The sequence below is a fragment of the Mastigoproctus giganteus genome, chromosome 2, assembly GCF_048544385.1.
Source record: "Mastigoproctus giganteus isolate SK-2022 chromosome 2, ASM4854438v1, whole genome shotgun sequence".
NCBI lineage: Eukaryota > Metazoa > Arthropoda > Arachnida > Uropygi > Thelyphonidae > Mastigoproctus > Mastigoproctus giganteus.
The window spans coordinates 15,346,854-15,368,065 of record NC_143576.1 but is presented as its reverse complement, the minus strand read 5'-3'; the positions used below and the strand labels follow the sequence as shown (position 1 = coordinate 15,368,065).

The following is a 21,212-nucleotide window of genomic DNA, read 5'->3' as shown; positions in this document are numbered from 1 at the left end:
AACATACAATAAATACAAATAATTAAGAAAATAAACAATCCAAGTCTTACCTTTAGATAGAGTTCACCAACAGTTAATATCCCTACATTATGAACTGTCCAACCTTTACGAATAATTTTAATTTCATCTAAAACTGCTTGTTGTACATTTCCTACTTTAGCACTTTTTTCACAGTTTTTGAATTTACAGTCAACATTACCCAGAAAGGAATCACTTGTTGCATCAGTATTCTTTTCTTTTGTACAGTTATTATGTTTATCACCATTGCTTTCTTTACTAAAGGGTAAATTTTCCTGGTGTTTCTCAGTAGCCAGTCCAAGAAGCTGACCTAAAGTCATATTGTCAGCGTTAGACTGAGTAGTTAAATAAAACTCTTCAATAGTTCTACACTCAGGTGTTAAAGGCCTATGAACGTTAGCTGTATTAGTTGAATCCGTTTTGCACAGATCCACTACAGTCTTTTCTGAAAGTGTCTCTTCTTCTGAATTAGAGTTCTTATCCATGGAACTCAGCATATCAGTCAGCAAAGACAATGACCTCTGTGCTTCATCAACAGGATTTTCTCCAGAATTTGGTGGCTCAGGAACAGACTTTGGTGGTGTCAACAAGCCACAAGTTCCACTTTCAACTAACAAAATATTTTTATCATCTCTGGATATTTGTTCATCTGAATTTGGATAACTTGATTTACTTCCTTTTTCTTCGGTGATAGAAATGAGTGCTTTAACCTGGGATTCAGTTCCTAATTTGCAATCTGTTGTCTTTGTCTTTGTTCTTCCAACATTCTTCTTTCCTTTGATATTTTCCTTTTCTTTTCCATCTTTTACTATATTCCTCATGTAATTGTCAAGGCACACATCAGCACTTGAGGCAACATCAACAGATGATATAGATAAGTGAGAAATGGTGGCATCTTCCTTAGGTCTAACCCTTAACACAGGACATGGGTCAGGTGGAAGCTGTGAGGAAAGATTTGGAAGACTTCCCAAAATTTGGTGCTTCTAAAAAATGACAAAAAAGTACTAAAATAAATAATCAAGAAACTGATTAAAATTCATAAAGCAAATATAATATGCAGCATCAGCTATGTAATTAACTTATGAAAATATAGTTGATTACTGTAACTTCATAGTTCAACATATTAATATATTACTTAGTGAAAAGTGACAACAAAGATTACATAATCACACAATGTGATTTAAAAACACAGAGGGTAATAATAAATGACCTATACTCAATGCTTAGACTTTTTGACACATAAACTCACCTTAGCCGACACAAAAATTCTGGCATTATTAAAATATATTGTTTTATTATAAAATTTGACAAAAGGGAGAGGGAAGGGGACAGTTGTTTCTGTGAAAAGACAAATTACAGAACAATGAAAAACATTATCACATCACTTTTCAACATAATTCAGCCATTACATTCAGGTACTTGTCCATGTTACAAGTGTGGTCATAGCTCTGTCATAAGATTTAGAGCCATCCTATTCAAGCAGATTTTTAGGGTAACCAATGTTTGGTTCAGATGGGAGTGATGGTGCTATATTATCTGGCTTTGTTTGAACTGACTGCACCAAAGACAGCAATGATTTTGGACACACACACACACACACACACACACACACACACACACACACACACACACACACACACACACACACACACACACACACACACACACACACACACACAGTTGGACTACATTACAGTTTACAAAGTGGGTGCCGCAAGGTCCCAGGGTGTTATGTCATGTCCCAAAGGGTGTCATCAAATTTTGGTATCACATCCTCATTCTCTTTCACTGCATATACTGATTAAGACACAATTATTGGGTACCACATTAAGAATTTATGACATTTATTTCTTCAAGTTCCATTTCAAAGTTAATAACTGATGTAGATGATTTAGCATTAGTAGAGGCATGCGATGCAAGAAAGCTTATGCAGCATCAGCCAAAAAAAAAAAAAAAAATCCTCCCATTTTACCTCTCCATTCGTTCTAAATGCCAGTCCAGCTCAGCTTTAAATTTATTTAGGCTATCAACTTCCGCAACAAAAGATGGAAGTCTGTTCCACCAATCAATTAGCCGCTGGCAAAAGGCAAATTTCCATACATCTATACTACTACTGTCTTTCCTCAATTTGAATCTATGCTCCCCTCAGGTTCTTAATCTGAGCAAGAGGAAGAATCCCATCAGCAATCAGCTTGCTCAACCCATTCAAAGCCTTATACACCTCAATCAGATCACCTCGCAGGTGCCTACTCTCCAGATGCTGCAATTTGCAGAACTTAACCCTTTCTTGGTAGCAGCACCCCCTTTGTTCCCCTCACCAATCTTGTTGCCCTTCTTTGTACTCATTCTAGCAACACTACATCCTTCCAAAAATGAGGCCTCCAGATATGTACACAGTACTCTAGGTGTGGCCTGACCATTGCCTTGTATAATGGGATAATCACCTCCCTGTCCCTGCTAGCAATATATCACTGACAAGATTCCATGACCTGCCCTGGCAGCATGTGTGCACTGCTCAGCGAACTTCATATTTAACTGCACAATTACCCCCAGGTCTTTTTGACTTTCTACTTCCCTGAGCATAGTACCACACAGTCGGTATGTTTCTCTTGGGTTATTGCTACCCATATACAGTATTTTGCATTTGTCAATGTTAAACTTCAGTTACCACTTCTGAGCATATCTGCCCAACTTATCTAGATCCAGTTGGAGTAGTATACTATCTTTACTGTCGTTAACAACCCTGCCAACCTTTGTATCATCTGCAAAATTGGACACTAATTCTGATATACCTTCATCAATATCATTGATAAATATACAAAACAACAATGGACCCAACACCGAACCCTGGGGAACTCCACTAATAACATTAATCCACGAAGAGCAGTGTCCATTGATTACCCAACTCTGTCTTCTCCCACTCAACCATCCTTTTATCCACTGTAGCAACTTGCCCTTAATACCATATTGTTCCAATTCATACAGTAGTTTTCCATGTGCAACAGTATCAAAAGGTTTACTGAAATCCAAGTATATGATATCAAAATTATTTTTGACATTCAGTTCCTTTGTGACCACATCATAGTATCCAATGAAATTGGTCAGATAAGATCTCCCTTTAACAAACCCATGCTGTGTCTCAACTATTACTGCAGTCTTCTCTAGATGATCCTACAAAGCTTCTTTAACCAGTGACTTCATTATTTTCCCCGGAACACAAGTTAAACTAACAGGTCCATAGTTACTGTCACCTTTTGAACCTCCTTTATGAATTGGTGATATATTTGCACACCTCCAGTCCACGGAAGCTCTCATAATTATGGCTATAGGGTTTGCTTACTTCCTTTGCTGCCTCCTTTAATATAACTGGATAGATCCCATTCCACCACAGTTGCCTTTCTTATGTTTATCTTCAACAAGAAATTGTTGAAGATAAACATAAGGTTATTAAACAATTTCTGCTCCACATTCCTCTCAGTTATTACAAAATCATCTAGCTCACTGCCTGAGTTTAATTCACCTCTGGCATTTCCCTCCCTGAATAACTTCCTCGTGTGAATGTAGGCAAAATACTCATTCAGTTTATCAGCTACCTGAGCATGATCATCAATAGTCAACCCATCTAAGTTAAGTGGTCCAATCTGATTCATCCCTTTCCTTCTAGAGTTTACACAGGTAAAGAACTCTGTTTTTTTCTTTGCATCCTTTGCCAAGGATTTCTCATAATCTGTGTTTGCCTGTCTAACCTCCTTTGTGACTTCATTACAGACAAGCTTATATCTGCCATAAGCTTCCATGTCACCCATTAATTTATATATATCCCATGCATTTTTCTTCTCTGTCACATGTCTAATTAGTTCATCTGACATCCATATAGGCCTAAACCTTGAACAATATTTCTTAGTTGGTATGTAAATCCTAGTAGCTTCCATGATTACTTCTTTGAATGCTTCCCATTTTGAATTTGCTGTTGGTAACTTCATCAGTTGGTCCCACCGTATAGAATTTAAATACTGTCCCAGACCTTCATAGTCGCCTTTACAAAAGCAAAAGCCCTTCCCTTTACACTTGATGGTAGTTACCTCTTTGAGTAAATCCCACTTCAGCACACTGTGATCACTGTCACCCAGTGGTTCCTTTCTTTGCAAATTCTTAATGCATGAATAATCACTGCTGATAATGGGATCAAGAGCATTACCTCTCTGTTTGTCTCTCAAACATGCTGCTTTAGAAAACAGTCATCCATTAAATCTAAAAAATCTCACTAGTGTGCGAGTGACTAATCCACAAGTTCGAGTGAATATTTGGAAAGTTAAAATTCCCATTATAAGACATTCTGATTTACTGGCCTACACTATTCTGCACAACTGCTCATTATACTCATCAGATTCATTAGGCCTATTACACAGGCCTACTCTCATTTTCCATTCCCAGTGCTTAGGTCACACCAAACAGACTCAACTTTGCACTGTCCACCAACATCAATTTGTTTCTTAACTAACAGCATTTGTAAAAGAATAAGAGAAGCTTACCTCTATATGATATGTAAAACACTTCCGTATGATACTCTCCAGAAATTAAAACGAAAACAATTAAAAAATCGAATTATAGTTAATAAATTTGATAATCTTGAAGTGCAAGTCAAGACATCAAAGGCAAATATTGTTGGGATATCAGAGATGTGGTATCACAGATATAAGGATAGGTACATGTACACTTGCATGTATACCAATACTAGAAGTATAGTAAATGAATTTGAAGAATTTGAAGTGTTGGTCAAGACATCAAAGGCAAATATTGTTGGGATAGCAGAGACATGGTGTCACACAGATATAAAGAATGCAGAACTGGAATTTGAGGAGTACAATATGTACAGAAAGGATAGACAGGATAGGAAGGGAGGAGGTGTTATGCTGTTAATTAAGAAAAACATAAAATCGAAAGAAGTGCATCCAGTTGATATAGATGAACAGTGCACTGTTGAGTCAGTTTAGTGTGACAGAAGCACTGTGAAAGCAAAAATAAGATGAGTGTGTTATAGGCCTAATGACTCGAATGAGTACAATGAACAATTGTACAGAGAAATAGAGTGGACTAGTAAATCAGAATGTCTTATAATGGGAGATTTTAACTTCCCAGATATTGACTGGAACTTGTGGGTTGGTCACTCACACACTAGTACGACTTTTGTGGATTTATTGGATGATTGTTTTCTGCAGCAGCATGTTCGGGAAGCAATCAGAGAGGGTAATACTCTTGATCTGGTTATCAGCAGTGATCATTCGTGTATTAAGAATTTGCAGATAAAGGAACCACTAGGTGGCAATGATCACAGTGTACTGATGTGGGATTTACTTAAAGATATAATTACCATCAGGGGTAAAGGAAAGGGTTTTTGCTTCCGTAAAGGTACAGTGGTCTCAGACAGTTTTCAAATTCTGTAGTTAGATCAACTGACGATGTTACCAACAGTAAATTCTAAGTGGGAAGCATTCAAGGAATTGTGGATGCTACTAAAAGTTTCATACCTATTAAGAAATATTGTTCAAGGTTTAGGCCTAAATCAGGCCTGGGAAAACTATGGCCCGCGGGCCGCATGCGGCCGTCGCACATTTTTGTGCGGCCCGCGAGCTTTAATTGTATTTTCGAAAAAAAAGTTTACTTATTTTATGCCTTTTGCGACGCCTTTTTGAAAATTAAATTTGTACATGTAATACATTATAGAATTTGTCGACTTGCAAATTGTTTTATCATCTCTGTACTGTTCAAATTGAGACAGAATTTGAAATTGTGCGCAAAGTGGAGCGAGCCAACGGACGCTTTTATAACGGCATAATTTGGGATTATAAACTAGCCGCGCAAAACTGCGGTAACAGACAACCGGTGACGACGACAACGGCTTTGCTGCGGTGGCGGAGTAGTAGGATAGGACTGCTGACCGGCCGCAGTTCCAATCTGTTTTCTCTGACGGTCATCCCGCAGTTAGTTTTTTTGCGTTATCTTCGGTTATCATCTTGGTGCCAGTAGCGATAAAAATAATATTTACGCCCTTTTAAAAATGGATAAAAAACGAAAAATTCAACAAGAGCATCGTGTCTTCAATGAAGAGTGGAACACAAAATATTTTTTGGCTAACATAAATAACGAGACTGGGTATTTGTCTCATCTGCCCAGGAGAGAGTCTCAGTGTGAAAGAGTACAATATTAAAAGACATTTCACTACCAAACATTCCGAATATGGTGCCAATTTAACTCAGGAAGTGAGAAAGAAAACTGCTGATGGATTGATTCAAAATTTATCTAGACGACAAAATGTGTTTACGCAGCTAACTAAGGAACAAGAAGCTACTGTAGAGGCAAGTTTCGTTATTTCTCATATAATTGCAAAAAAAGCAACGAGCCTTTTTCTGATGGAGACTATATTAAAGAATGTATGACCGAAGCGTGTGGAATTACATGTCCTGACATTAAACACAAATTTGAGAATATAAGTTTATCTCGGCGAACCGTAGTAAGAAGAATTGAATGTATTGATACAAATTTGAAGGAGCAATTATTATCAGTATTAGAATCCATAACTCGATAGCTCTCGACGAAAGTAACGACCAAAAGAATACTGCGCAGTTATTAATTTTCATACGGGGATGTACCTGTAATTTTGAAATTATTGAGGAGCTTCTTTCAATGGAATCTCTTAAAGACCAAACGACGGGAGCTGATATATTGGAAAAAGTTGAAAAATGCTTAACAATATATAATTTCCAATGGAACAAAATGGTAAGCGTAACAACTGACGGAGCACCAAGTTTGACAAGTAAAAATGTTGGAGCGTTAAAGAAAATTCGGGATAAAATTAGTGAAAATTATCCTGATTATAAATTAATTACAATTCATTGTATTATACATAGACAAGTATTATGTAAAAATGTGTTAAAAGTTGAACGTGTCACATCTTGTAGTATTAAACTAGTAAATTTAATACGATCGAGGGGCCTGAAACACAGACAATTTGTTAATTTTCTTCAAGATATTGAATCAGAGTACACAGATATTCCTTATCATAACCAAATTCGATGGCTTAGCTTAGGAAAAGTTCTTTGGCGAGTATGGGATCTTAAAGATGACATCATTCTATTTTTAAAACTGAAAAATATAATGCACTTTCCCGAATTAACTGATAATAACTAGATTTGTGATTTTGCGTTTACCCTGGACATTGTGACACACTTAAATACTTTCAACACCGTGTTACAAGGGAAAAATTTATACGCCTTAAGGATATGGTAAAAAGTTTCAATGGATTTCAATTAAAACTCCAGTTGTTCCTTCGACATTTATTGATTAACAAGATAGACCTCTTTCCAACCATGAAGTTGTTGAAGATTCCAGAAAATAAATTTGAAAAATACTGTCAAATTATCAATGCTTTGAATGACGACTTTTCATGAAGATTTGGCGACTTTGGAAAATTTGAGACAAGCGAACCGAGTGAACTACAACTTCATATTATAAATCTGCAGTGTGATACCGATTTAAGGGAAATTGCACAGTCGTGAGGAAATCTGCCCGAAAAATGTTGATTATTTTTGGATCAACCTACATATGTAAACAAACATTTTCCATCACGAATCTAAATAAAAATTCTTTACGATCAAGCATCACCGATGAACATTTACAAGCAGTTTTAAGAATCTCAACTACAAAATTAATACCCGAAATTAGTACCGAGTTTAATGTCCAAGTTTGCAGATGATACAAAGGTTGGCAGGGTCGTTAAGGACACTACTGACGCTATGCTGCTGCAACAGGATCTGGAAAGGTTGAACAGATGGGCTGAGAGGTGGCAAATGAAGTTTAACATTGACAAATGTAAAGTACTACATATGGGAAACAGTAACCCCAGAGCAACGTATCAACTCTGCGGTACTACACTGACAGTGGTGGAGAATGAAAAGGACCTGGGAGTAATTGTGCAGGCAGATATGAAGTTCTCTGAGCAGTGCAGACGAGCTGCAAGAGTAGCTCATGGTGTCTTGTCAATGATATACAGGAATTTTTCTAGCAGGGATAAGGAGGTGATTATTCCCTTGTATAAGGCAATGGTTAGGCCACATCTTGAGTACTGTATACAGATCTGGAGGCCTCATTTCAAGAAGGATGTAGAGCTGCTGGAACGGGTACAGAGAAGGGCAACAAGATTAGTGAATGGAACAAAGGGTTGCTCTTACGAAGAAAGGCTTAAGTTTTGCAAATTACAGAGTCTGGAGACTAGGCACCGGCGAGGTGATCTGATAGAGGTGTATAAGGCTTTGAATGGTTTGAGCATGCTCAATGCCAATGGGATTCTTCATCTTGCTCAGAATAATCACCTCAGAGGGCATAAATTCAAATTGAGGAAGGACGGATGACGGATAGATGTGCGGAAATTTGCCTTTGGCCAGCGGGTGGTTGGTTGGTGGAACCGACTTCCATCACTTGTTGTTGAAGTTGATAGCCTAAACAAATTTAAAGCTCAACTGGACAGGTATTTCGAACGAACGGAGGGGTGAAATGGGAGTGGAGTTTTTTTTTTTTTTTTTTTTGGCTGATGCTGAATAAGATTGCTTTCTTGCATCATATGCCTCTACTAATGCTAATGCTAATTAAAAAAATGTTAAAAGATGTAAAACAGTTCCATTCATCTCATTAAATTCTTGGTTGTTAGAGAATAATTTTTTTTTATGTTATATTTCTTCTTCATGATAACAAATAATATATATCTAAAAATAGTATTTTACGTGCAGTCCACCTTCTTTTCGAATTCCTAATGTGGTCCTTCAGCCAAAAAGTTTGGCCAGGCCTGGCCTAAATGGTTACCAAATGAACTAATGAGACTTGTGACAGAGAAGAAAAATGCATGGGATGCATATAAATTATCAATTATCTTAAATTAATTATCTTATAAATTATCTTATATCTGTCAGATATAAGCTAGTCTGTAATCAGGTCACAAAGGAGAGTAGGCAGGTGAAGGCAGATTACAAGAAATCTTTGGCAAACGATGCTAAGACAAACAGCAAGGATTTCTTTACTTATATAAACTCTAAAAGGAAGGGGATTTTAATCTGATTGGTCCACTTGATATCAATGGTTCAACTGTTGATGATCCTGCTCAGATAGCAAACAAACTGAATGAGTGTTTTGCATCTACATTCACACATTATTAAGGTTTGAAAATGGCAGAAGGTTATCAAATTGTAGCAGGGTGCTTAATGATTTTGTAATAACTGAGAGCAAAGTGGAGAAGAAATTGTTGAAGTTAAACATAAGAAAGGCACCTGGGGTGGAAGGGATCTATCCAGTTATATTAAAGGCGGCGGCAAAGCAACTAAGCAAACCCTTAGCCATAATTATGAGAGCTTCCTTGGACTCGGGGGAGGTTCCCACGGACTGGAGATGTGCAAATGTATCCCCAATTCACAAAGGGGGATCGAAGGGTGACACAAGTAATTACAGACCAGTTAGTTTAACTTCTGTTCCGGGTAAAATAATGGAGTCTGGTTAAAGATGCATTGCAGGATCATCTAGACAAGACTGCAGCAATAATTCAGACACAGCATGGGTTTGTTAAGGGAAAGTCTTGTCTAACAAATTTGACAGGATATTATGATGTGGTTACAAAGGAATTGGATGCAAAAAATAATTTTGATATTATATATTTGGATTTCAGGAAAGCTTTTCACACTGTTGCACATGGAAGACTATTGTACAAATTGGAGCAGAATGGTATTAAGGGTAAGTTGCTACAATGGATAAAAGGATGGTTGAGTGGGAGAAGACAGAGGGTGGTAATTAATGAGTGCTACTCTTCGTGGACTAATGTTATTAGTGGAGTCCCACAGGGTTCGGTGTTGAGTCCTCTGTCGTTTTGTATATTTATCAATGATATTGATAAATATCAGGTATATCAATATATCAGGCTTAGTGTCGAAGTCTGCAGATGATACAAAGGTTGGCAGGGTTGTTAATGACAGTAATGGCAGTGTGCTACTGCAACAGGATCTAGATAATTTGGGCAGATGGGCTAAGCAGTGGCAACTGAAGTTTAACCTTGACAAATGCAAAGTACTGCGTATAAGTAGAAGTAACCCCAGAGAAATGTACCAACTGTGTGGTACTACACTTAAGGTGGTAGAAAATGAAAAAGACCTGGGAGTAATTGTGCAGTCAGATATGAAGTTTTCTGAGCAATGCAGACAGGCTGCCAGGGCAGGTCATGGAGTTTTGTCAATGATATATAGGAATTTTGCTAGCAGGGAAAAGGAGGTGATTGTCCCTCTGTATAAGGCAATGGTCAGGCCACGCCTTGAGTACTGCGTACAGGTCTGGAGGCCTCATTTTAGGAAGGATGTAGATTTGCTTGAGCGTGTACAGAGAAGGGCAACAAGATTGGTGAGGGTAATGAAGGGATCCTCTTACCAAGAGAGGCTTAAGTTCTGCAAATTGCAGTGGCTGGAGACTAGGCACCTGCGCGGTGATTTGATTGAGGTGTATAAGGCCTTGAATGATAGGATCATTCAAGGCCTCGTGGTGGGATCCTTCCACTTGTTCAGATTACGAACCTAAGGGGACATAAATTCAAATTAAGAAAAGACAGATGTAGAATAGATGTGCAGAAAATTTCCTTTAGCCAGCGGGTGGTTAATTGCTGGAACAAACTTCCATCTGTCGTTGTGGAAGTTGATAGGTTAAATAAATTTAAGGAGGAACTGGACAGGCATTTGGAGGGAATGGAGTGATTTTTTTTTTTTTTTTTTTTTTGGCTGATGCTGCATAAGCTCATACACTTGCTTTCTTGCATCACATGCCACTACTACTACTGCTACTACTACTACTACTACTATAAGCAATGCAGAATTGGAATTTTGGGAGTACAATGTGTACAGAAAGGATAGACAGGACAGGAAGGAAGGAGAGGTTATGCTGTTAGTCAAGATAGTATGAACCAGAGCTATAATGCTCAATATGTTGATATCAATATTTGTAAAAGAATAAGAGAAGTTTACCTCAATATGATACGTAGAACACTTCCATATGATACTCTTCAGAAATTAAAACGAAAACAATTAAAAAATCAAAAATCATACATTACATTAAGAAATAATTAACAATAATTAAAAATCAAATGAACACAATTAAAAATCAATTTAATGCAATTAAAAATAAAGTAAAAAATTTATTTAATGAAAAAAATCTCCAACTTGTGGTCCTGCGCGAAGACAAATAATCCCTATTTAAGTTCCATGCTCACCCATATTCAGTAATTTTCATTCCTGTGATCACGACATATGGTCGAAAAGCATTGTCAGCTTCAGGAAGGAAAATCATTTTGCAATTTTTTTATTTAAATTAATTTTTTTTAGAATACAAGTATATGGAGATAATTTATCTCCATACTTAAACTACTTGTATTAAATTATCTCCATACACTTGTATTCTAAATACGACAATAGAGGTCACTATTTTCCCACTGTTTTGCATTTCATTGCAGCTTACTATTAAGTCTGCTACGCTGCTATAAATTGCTTTATCATGTAGATATATTGCTAATGTGATTGAAGTTTGCGTGCATTAATCTACTCTACTGAATATGTAGAGTCATTAATCTACTCTACTGAATATGTAGACGCTTCATCTTCCTGCCTTTTTCCTTCTACTATATATATATTTTTTCCTGTCAGCTTATATCCGCTATGCATTTCTTGAAATACTCCAGGTATCGTTCACTTTCACTTTCTTATTATACTTTCGGTTTCATTTTAGATTTGTTTCTCGGCATGTTACGACACATATTTTTCATTTCAATACATGCATTTGGTATTAGCTCCCTTTTATACTAACGCTTACAAATGCCAGAGCCCTTACTATAAGGTTGGGCTCCACAACCCCAGCAAGCTTAGTGTTATTTAATAACTTTTTCTTTGCTTTTTATCTTTCTGTTGTCTATTTCTACTGTACTTCCCTTCGTAAAATTATTAGTCTACACGAGGGTGATATGAACGCTTTCCCAGAATGAAGAAACCATTACAGAGTTGCAGATTTCGGGCTGACAAGGAAATAATTAATGAAATGGAAGCCTGATTTTCTGCTCAAAGTGAGGAGTACTATTCAAAAGGACTGAAACAGCTTATCCACAGATGAGAAAAATGTGTAGCTGTAGAACAGGGGTCATCAACCTTTTAATACCTATCGCCCACTTTTGTATCTTTGTTGATGGTAAAATTTCCTTAGCGCCCAGCGGTGCCACAGTAACTCTCTCTCATCCACGAGCATACTTCGAGAAGTGTCCGGCCTCCGTAGCCGAGTGGGCACGCTCTTTGAGTAGACCGGGGTTCAAGCCCCTGACTGCTGAATACGGTCGATCTGCCAACCCGCACTGGACCAGCGTGGCAGATTATGGTCCATTTCCCTCAGCATGAATTGTTGAGGAGGCTTCCATCTTGCAGTGGGTTGATAATGGCTGCACTTTACTTTTTTTTTTTTTATTCAAAGTTTAGAGATGGAATTCAAAAGTAAATTGCAAAAGCATATTTTAAAAAGTCAAACTCGCAAAGTTGTTAGCAATGTATTCGATATATGGAGGAAGAACAAACTTTGTAACAATGGACAAAAACCCCCACTACCCACCATGAAAGTTTGAATCGCCCACTAGTGGGAGGTAGGGCCCAGGTTGACGACCACTGCTGTAGAAGATAGCTACATAGAGAAGGAAACTGCCAGACAAGTTTCAAATCTCTAACTCAAATATTTCTAGGTGGCAGTAAATACTTATTGACCACCCCTCATATATCTGTGGAAATGTTACTACAACAAATATTGAATCATTTTATTTTCTCCTTTGCTACTAATTACTGGTTTCTGATTGCAGCTTTGTAAGTCTACCCCCCTCTGTAGGTTCCCTCTTGATCCAGCAGTAAGACCATCCTCATATTCACTGCCTGTTATCTCAACATTCTCCATATAATTCTATGCTTCAACAAAACTAGGATATCTCTGCTACCTTTCTTCAGTGTTATCCACCAGCCTTAGCTCTGCAGCATCTCCACCACAGCCACCATCTGGTTTTGGCTTATTCAGGAACTTCCTTGTCACTACCAGTTCTTTCAGTGTACACTACTCTCCACATTTGGTGCAAAACTTTCTCCTAATTACATGTCTAATAACTTTTATAACAAACCAGAATCTTTTAGTTACCCATTACATATGTCTATTCCATGTTATCTCTTTTCAAGTCTAAATATCCCTCCACTAATTAAAAAATAAATAAATAAAAACACATTAAGTTCTTCAGAAACATCTAGATGCTTTTTAATCTGGACCACCTATTTTTCTCTAACTATTTTAGCAACTTTAGTGTCTTACCCATAAATAACTTTGCCAGATTATACTTGCTATTTTTATGTGAATAATGTATTACTATTATAACTGGTCACAAATAATCCCCACACTAGCTATCATCATTTTGTGCAATTTCAGTGATAGTTTTTGACTGTGTGGCTGCAGATTAAATACGTTTACTGATAAGCATGTAGCACTGATGCTCATTATCATTTAACAAGTTTTAATTAGTTAATTTCTTAATAGCTTAACATTTTCTTATTAATATTATTAAAGAAACTTATTAAAAATTAAACACATACTCGTTTTAACCTTAGAGGCTCCCATCTTTTTTGGAGATATTCTATCACAGGTTTCAGCCGTCTCTGCAAACTGAGTTTTGTGCGAACTCTGGGATTTTGTGCTAAATTTTGTACATGAAGCCAAGCTGCATTTGAATGAGGACGAAATTCTATTACAATTTCTTTTGGTAATTTCTGAACTTCTGGTTCCTTTGTATCTAAAAAAATCAACAATGACATAAATTTACATCAGTTCACAATAACAAGAAATCAACTGTATATTATTAACTGTAAAAACAAATTTTTTTTAAGTTTGTTAAAATTTAGAAGAATATTATAAATCTAAACCAAAACTTAAAAACAGCTCAATGTTTACAACAGCTGTAATGAATTCAAACTAAAAAGAAATGAAAAAAAATTACCTCCCTATTAAGTAGTATATCCCATGAAATGTCAATAATCAGATTTCTGAATATACTCTATTTCTTTTGTTTTTTCGTGGTTTTAGAAAACTATACCAACATATGGTCACTACATGACGCTGTTATAACTGGTGAATGTTATGCAATTATAGATTAAAGTACCAGTGCAGTATTTTGGTGCTACTGTTCAGAGAGATAACAAAATGTCAGGCTTAATAACAGAATTCATACATTGTAATGTGGTAAGTTTAAAATGTGAATGCCTTATTCCTTTTGCATTTAATGAGTCATGTGTCCTGTGACAAAAAATTACAAATATAAAAATTGTTAGAGCTATATAATATTGTCCTTCCAGCAACTAGAATCCTTTCTATGTAAACTGCTTAAAAAAATCATGTCTTTGCATGTAATTACCCTGTGCAAAAACCATTAGCAAATACAAATGGCTGTGTTCTGGTAATGTAATGCACTATTTTCACACTAATATATTATTCCAGTGTATAGGATGGCCAATTTTATTTTTAAAAATGAAATTTAAAGATTTTATTTGATTTACACAAAGAAATATTTATTTTGGTACATGTAACCAACTAATACTTTCCCCGGCCCCCTTTTGATATCCATGCGCAAGACTGTTTTATATCAATGATATCATTGAAGGTATATCAGGCTTAATGTCAAAGTTTGCAGATGATACAAATGTTGGAAGAGTTAGATTAGTTAATGCTAATGCTAAGATTGGCCTGTCACATCAGCATTCCCCACATGATTGTGTGACACAAAACAAATCCAAATAACAGTCAAACAACACAGAAAAACAGTGGTGTACAAAAGGGTTTAATAGAATGTACAATGCACCAGACATTCAAAAATGAATTAAAAAATCTCTGAGACCATTGTGGTCTCAGAGATTTTTTAAATTCCATACAGTGGGACCAACTGATGATGTTACCAACAGCAAATTCTAAATGGAAATCATTCAAGGAATTAATCTTGGAAGATACTAGGCTTTTCATACTAATTTAGAAATACTGTTCAAGATTTAGGCCTAAATGGATGTCAGACGACCTAATGAGACTCTGTTTGTTTGTTTGTTTGTTTGGGGATTTATTAGGCGCATCAACATGTGTGGCCATAATGCACAGTGAGACTTGTGGCAGAGAAGAAAAATGCATTGGACGCATATAAATTATAAGGAGAACAGATGCCTATGGTAGATATAAGATAAGGGGTGCCTCCATAGTCAGGTGGGAAGAAGCAGCAGTGCGTAGCACACGTTTCTTGATTAGACCGGGCTTCAAGCCCGTCACCAAATACGGAGGATGCGGAAAGGTCAGGGAATGACCACCGTATATCCCGGAGCAATATGGCCTTAGTTGCTAATGCTCCTAAAAACCAAAAAAAATAGATATAAGATAATCTGTAATCAAGTCACAATGGACTTTAGGCAAAGGCAGATTACAAGAAATCTTTGGCAAATGATGGAAAGCAAAACAGTAAAGACTACTTTACTTATATAAACTCTAGAAAGACGGGGATGAATCAGATTGATCCACTTGACATTGATGGTTCGATTGTTGATGCACCTGCTGAGATAGCTGACAAACTGAATGAGTATTTTGCATCTACATTCACACATGAGGAGTTGTTCAGGGAGGTGAATTCCAGAAGTTTATCAAACTCTGCCGGGGAGCTACATGATTTTGTAATAACTGAGAGCAAAGTGGAGTAGAAATTGTTGAAATTGAACATAAGAAAGTCTGCTGGGGTGGATGGGATCTATCCAGTTATATTACAGGAAGCAGCAAAAGAAGTTAGCAAACCCTTAGCCATAATTATGAAAGCTTCCTTGGACTTAGGGGAGGTCCTCATGGATTGGAGATGTGCAAATGTGTCCCCAATTCACAAAGGGGAATCAAAGGGTGACATGCGTAATTACAGACCTGTTAGTTTAACTTCTGTTCCAGGGAAATTAATGGAGGCACTGGTTAAAGAAGCATTGCAGGATCATCTAGACAAGACTTCAGTTATAGTTCAGACACAGCATGGTTTTATTAAGGGAAAGTCTTGTCCAACCAATTTGATTGGATATTATGATGTGGTTACAAAGGAACTGTATGCAGGTAATAATTTTGATATCATATACAGTAAAAGTCTGAAAATCCAGATGCCAGAAATCCGGACCACCCAAAAACCAGGACTTTAAAAACCCGGAATTCAAACTTTCAAATTTAGCGGACTTTTGTATGCATGCGTACATGCGTGAGTGCCACAGATGTCCAGCAACAACAAGCAAGCTCGCAGTCGCCATTTTGAAATGAGCAATCAAACTGTGACAATGCTATAATGTTTGTCCTACTCTTTCCATTTACTATATATAGCATATGTATTTACAAGCTCATAATAATGGCTCCTAAAATAGATAAACTTCGTGGTGTGAAGAGAAAGAAGAACACGTTGAAATTGAGTGACAAACTTGAAATAGTTAAAAACCTAGAAAGTGGTGTGAGCAATACTGTTTTAATGGAAACATACAACATTGGAAAGTCTACAATTTATGATATAAAAAAGGCAAAGAATAAAATTCTAGAATTCACAGCCTCGTCTGGGCCTTATAATAAAATTGCTAAAAGAAAAAGTTTACATTGACCAAAATTAGAGAATCTCGATAAAGTGTTGTACGAATGGTTTTTGCTAATACAATCAGAAGGTATGGCAATTTCTGGGCCGATGCTTATTGCCAAAGCAAGGTCTTTTAAAGAGCAAATGAACATTGAATCAGAGTGCACATTCAGTGATGGATGGCTTAGGAATTTCAAAACTCGTCATGATATTAGACAGTTAGATATAACTGGAGCCGCCCAGTCTAGCCGGGTGGGTAAAGTGCCTGACTGGCAACCCAAAGGTCGCGGGTTCGAATCCCGCCTTGGGCTTGGATATTACGATGGTGCTGTACTCTCTCGTTGGACCTCACGGCCACGATACATGAAGGAAGCAGGAAAAAAACTGGTACCTTCGTGTATTGCTCACATCACACGATAAAAAAAAAATATATATATATATATATATAGCTGGAGAGAGACAGTCGGCTGATACACAAGCAGCAACAGAATATAGTGCAACATTTGAAAAAATTGTATCTGACTACGAACTTACTGCTGATCAAATTTATAATGCTGATGAAACAGTGGTTTACTGTAAGTGTTTGCCCACAAAAACTTTGTCTGGAAACCAAGAACAATGCAACAGGCTTTAAGCTTAATAAGGAAAGAGTAACCATTGTTATGTGTGCTAATGCTTCAGGTCAGTATAAAAATTAAGCTTCTCGAGATTGGTAAATTGCAGTGCACACGGGCCTTTAAAGGAATTGTGCACTTACCTGTGACCTATAAAGCCCAAAAGAATACTTGGATGGACAAAGATATATTTCGCGATTAGTTTGTTCATGATTTTGTTCCATCAGTTCATCAGAACTTGAGAAAATTGGGGAAGCCTGCAAATAAAAAGTGCCTGCTACTTCTCAACAACTGTAGGGCCACCTGCATGAATCAAAATTAGTGTCTGATTGCGGAAATATTTTTGCATGTTACTTGCCACCAAATATAACACCATTAATTCAATCCATGGATCAAGAAGTCATTAGGAACTTTAAATGTCACTATAAAAATGATTTTATGATGAAAATGATGCATAAGAATGTCGACTTCACAATTTCAAAGCAGTTTTACAATCAAAGATGCAACATTTTCTCTCATGACTGCATGGAATGCAGTCAAGCCTGTAACTCTTTTAAGAGCGTGGCGAAAGTTATGGCCGAACGTGATGTTTGCAGATCTATAATTTGATCGAAATGCAAAGATTTTGAAGGATTTCACATAAAGCTGAAAGCATCTGAAGCGAAAGAACTGATGGAAACTCTTAAATTATGTATGGAAGACAACCATCTACGCAAACTTAATACTGATGACATAGAAAAGTGGATATGCATTGAAGATGATGTTGAAGTTGCAGCGACTTTCACTGATCAAGAAATTATTCAAAGCATTATAACTCCTGATAAGATGGAAGAAAATTATTCAGCAGAATCTGGTGAAGAAAACGACAAAGTTGAGGAGGAAAAGATATCTTGGGCTACTGCAGAAAACTCCACTGAAACATGTATTAAATTTATGGAGGAGAACCATAGCTTCAGTCTTCAGGAGTTATGCATGTGCACATAATAATATTATCACAAAGAAATTACAAAGCCATAAACAAGATGACATACAAAAGTATTTAAAGAAAGCAATAGAAGCATCAAGTAGTGCAACAGACGCAACAGAAATCGCGGAAAAGAATGAATAAATATTTGTTTTTTGAACTTTGTATTTTATATGAAAATGTTTTGTTAATAAACTAAAACAAATAATTAATTTATATAAAATATGTATCTTCTGCTTTCATTTATATACTGTATTTTTCTTTTACATTGTTCATTTTTAAACACTATTTCAAGCATTACACGCTTTTTTTTTTTTTTTTTTGTGGTGAAAATTTTTATGTTTACATCTTTGTCAGGTGTTGACTTTATTTTTCATTAAAACTGCTCATAATAGTTTTGATAAATGAAGCATGCTTTATTTGCTAATGAATAAACTGTCAAAATTTACCTGGTCATCTCTTCTTTATTCCATCTTAAATTTGAATTTTAAAAGTATGCCTGAGAATCCGGAAAATCTGGATCGACCCATTCCCCGAGCAGTCCGGATTTTCAGACTTTTACTGTATTGGATTTTAAAAAAGCTTTTGATACTGTGGCACATGGAAGACTACTGTAGAAACTGGAGCAGTATGGCATTAAGGGCAAGTTGCTACAATAGACAAAAGGATGGTTGAGCGGGAGAAGACAGAGGGTGGTAATCAATGGACACTTCTCTTTGTGGACTAATATTATTAGTGGATTCCCCCAGGGTTTGGTGTTGGTCCATTGTGTTTTTGTGTATTTATCAATGATATTCACGAAGGTATATCAGGGTTAATGTCTGCAGATGATACGAAGGTTGGGAGGGTTACTATTGCAACAGGATCTAGAAAAGTCGAGCAGATGGGATGAGAGGTGGCAACTGAAGTTTAACATTGACAAATGTAAAGTACTGCATATGGGTAACAGTAACCCCAAAGTAACGTATCAAATGGGTGGTACTATACTCAGAGTAGTGGAGAATGAAAAAGACCTGGGGGTAATTATGCAGTCAGATATGGTCAGCTCATGGTGTCTTGTCAATATTATATAGGAATGTGGCTAGCTGGGATAAGGAAGTGATTGTCCCCTTGTATAAGGCAATGGTCAGGTCACACCTTGAACACTATATAGAGATCTGGAGGCCTCATTTTAGGAAAGGTGTAGAGCTGCTGGAACGAGTACAGAGAAGGACAATGAGATTCTTGAGTAGAACAAAAGGTTGCTGTTACCAAGAAAGGCTTAATTTCTGCAATTTGCAGCTTCTGGAGACTAGGCACCTGTGAGGTGATCTGATTGAGGTGTATAAGGTCTTGAATGGGTTGGTGCAGTGGCAATTCTGATGGGATTCTTCCTCTTGCTCAGATTACTCACCTGAGGGGACATAAATTCAAATCGAGAAAATACAATTAGAGAATAGATATGCGGAAATTTGCCTTTAACCAGGGGGCGGTTGATAGTTGGAACAAGCTTCCATCTGTTGTAGTGGAGGTCAACAATTTAAATAAGTTTAAGGCAGAACTAGACAAACAGTTGGAGTAAATGGATGGATTAAATGGGAAGGGTTTTTTTTTTGGCTGATGCTATACAAGCTTGCTTTCTTGCATCATATGCCTCTACTAATGCTAATTTCATAAGAAATATTTCATCTATTAAACAAAAAACAGCATTTTTTTATATATAAGCTTGCTTTCCTGCATCATATGCCTCTACTAATACTAATTCTAAATAAATAAACAAACAGTTTGAATTTCGATAAGAAATACAGTGGTACCTTGGTTTGCGAGCATAATTCGTTCCGGAAACGTGCTCGTAATCCAAAGCACTCGTATATCAAAGCGAATTTCCCCATAAGAAATAATGGAAACCCAGATGATTTGTTCCAAAACTCAAAAATATTCATATACTGAATATTATTCATAAATATTCAGTATATGAATATTCATAAAAATATTCATTTTTATGAATATTTCATATTCATAAAAATGATTAATACAAAATACATACCTTTTTTATATTTTTAATTAAATTTAATATACATAAAGCAATCGAATTTATTAATTATTGGGTAGGACGACTTTCACTGTCTCTAACGGAATCACTGCTATCTGTTGATTTTTTTCTTTTTGTGCGACTTTAACAAGGAATCTTTCCAATGACACTTGCTTTTGCCTCCTTTTGAGGATTTCACGGAAATCAGATTCATCGCTCGCACTATTACAAAACGAGGAGGCACGCTTGATACACATAAACAAAGCTGCACGCGTGTAGCCCAGTGGGCCGGAGGCCGGTGTGATTTTGGCCATAAACCGTAGTATGAGGCCACTATAAATTTTCCCGGGTAAGAATTTTTGACCCAGTCCGCCTCTGTTTATCGATATTGCTTTTTTTTTTTTCTCTCTGAATCTGCAGTGTCTTCGCCAGGATGCTTCCTTTTCACACCTTTTAATTATTTTACTCATTTTTAGGGAATAAAGCACAATTACAAAACGAGGAGGCACGCTTGATACACATAAACAAAGCTGCGCGTGTAGCAACTGAATAAACAACACCAACAAGGCAGAGATACACTATTAACACCTCACATTTTACTAAAGCACATTTCTAGGGGTTACTACCATAAAACAATAAAAACAATTTCTAGTTTCTTGCGAGTGGAATCTGTTATAAACTGGTAGTAAACTCGATCTAATTGCATTTGCGATTATACCGATAGCTGGAATTGTGTTGGTTTTTACATTATTATGGTGAAATGTGTTTCCACTTCACTGATATAAAAAACCATAAATACATTTTCAAAATCTTCTCTTCATTCCTATCGGGTTGCGTTCGGTTGGGGTGATTCTGCGTTCGACTGCCATTTCTTGTAAACACAAGGGCTAATTGTGCATAAGC

General features: G+C 36.6%; 1 protein-coding gene across 4 annotated transcripts in view; it reads right to left on the bottom strand.

Annotated features, from left to right (window-relative positions):
• Nucleotides 1–21,212, bottom strand: part of crm (cramped chromatin regulator) — a 228,781-nt gene that overhangs the window by 91,839 nt on the left and 115,730 nt on the right. For all 4 annotated transcript variants that reach the window (XM_090388247.1, XM_090388238.1, XM_090388265.1 and 1 more), the window contains 2 exons: nucleotides 13,698–13,894; nucleotides 51–1,001 (listed from right to left, as the gene is read on the bottom strand). In XM_090388247.1, coding sequence (XP_090244373.1) covers nucleotides 51–1,001; nucleotides 13,698–13,894 — 1,148 coding nt within the window. The remainder of the gene's footprint in view (nucleotides 1–50; nucleotides 1,002–13,697; nucleotides 13,895–21,212) is intronic.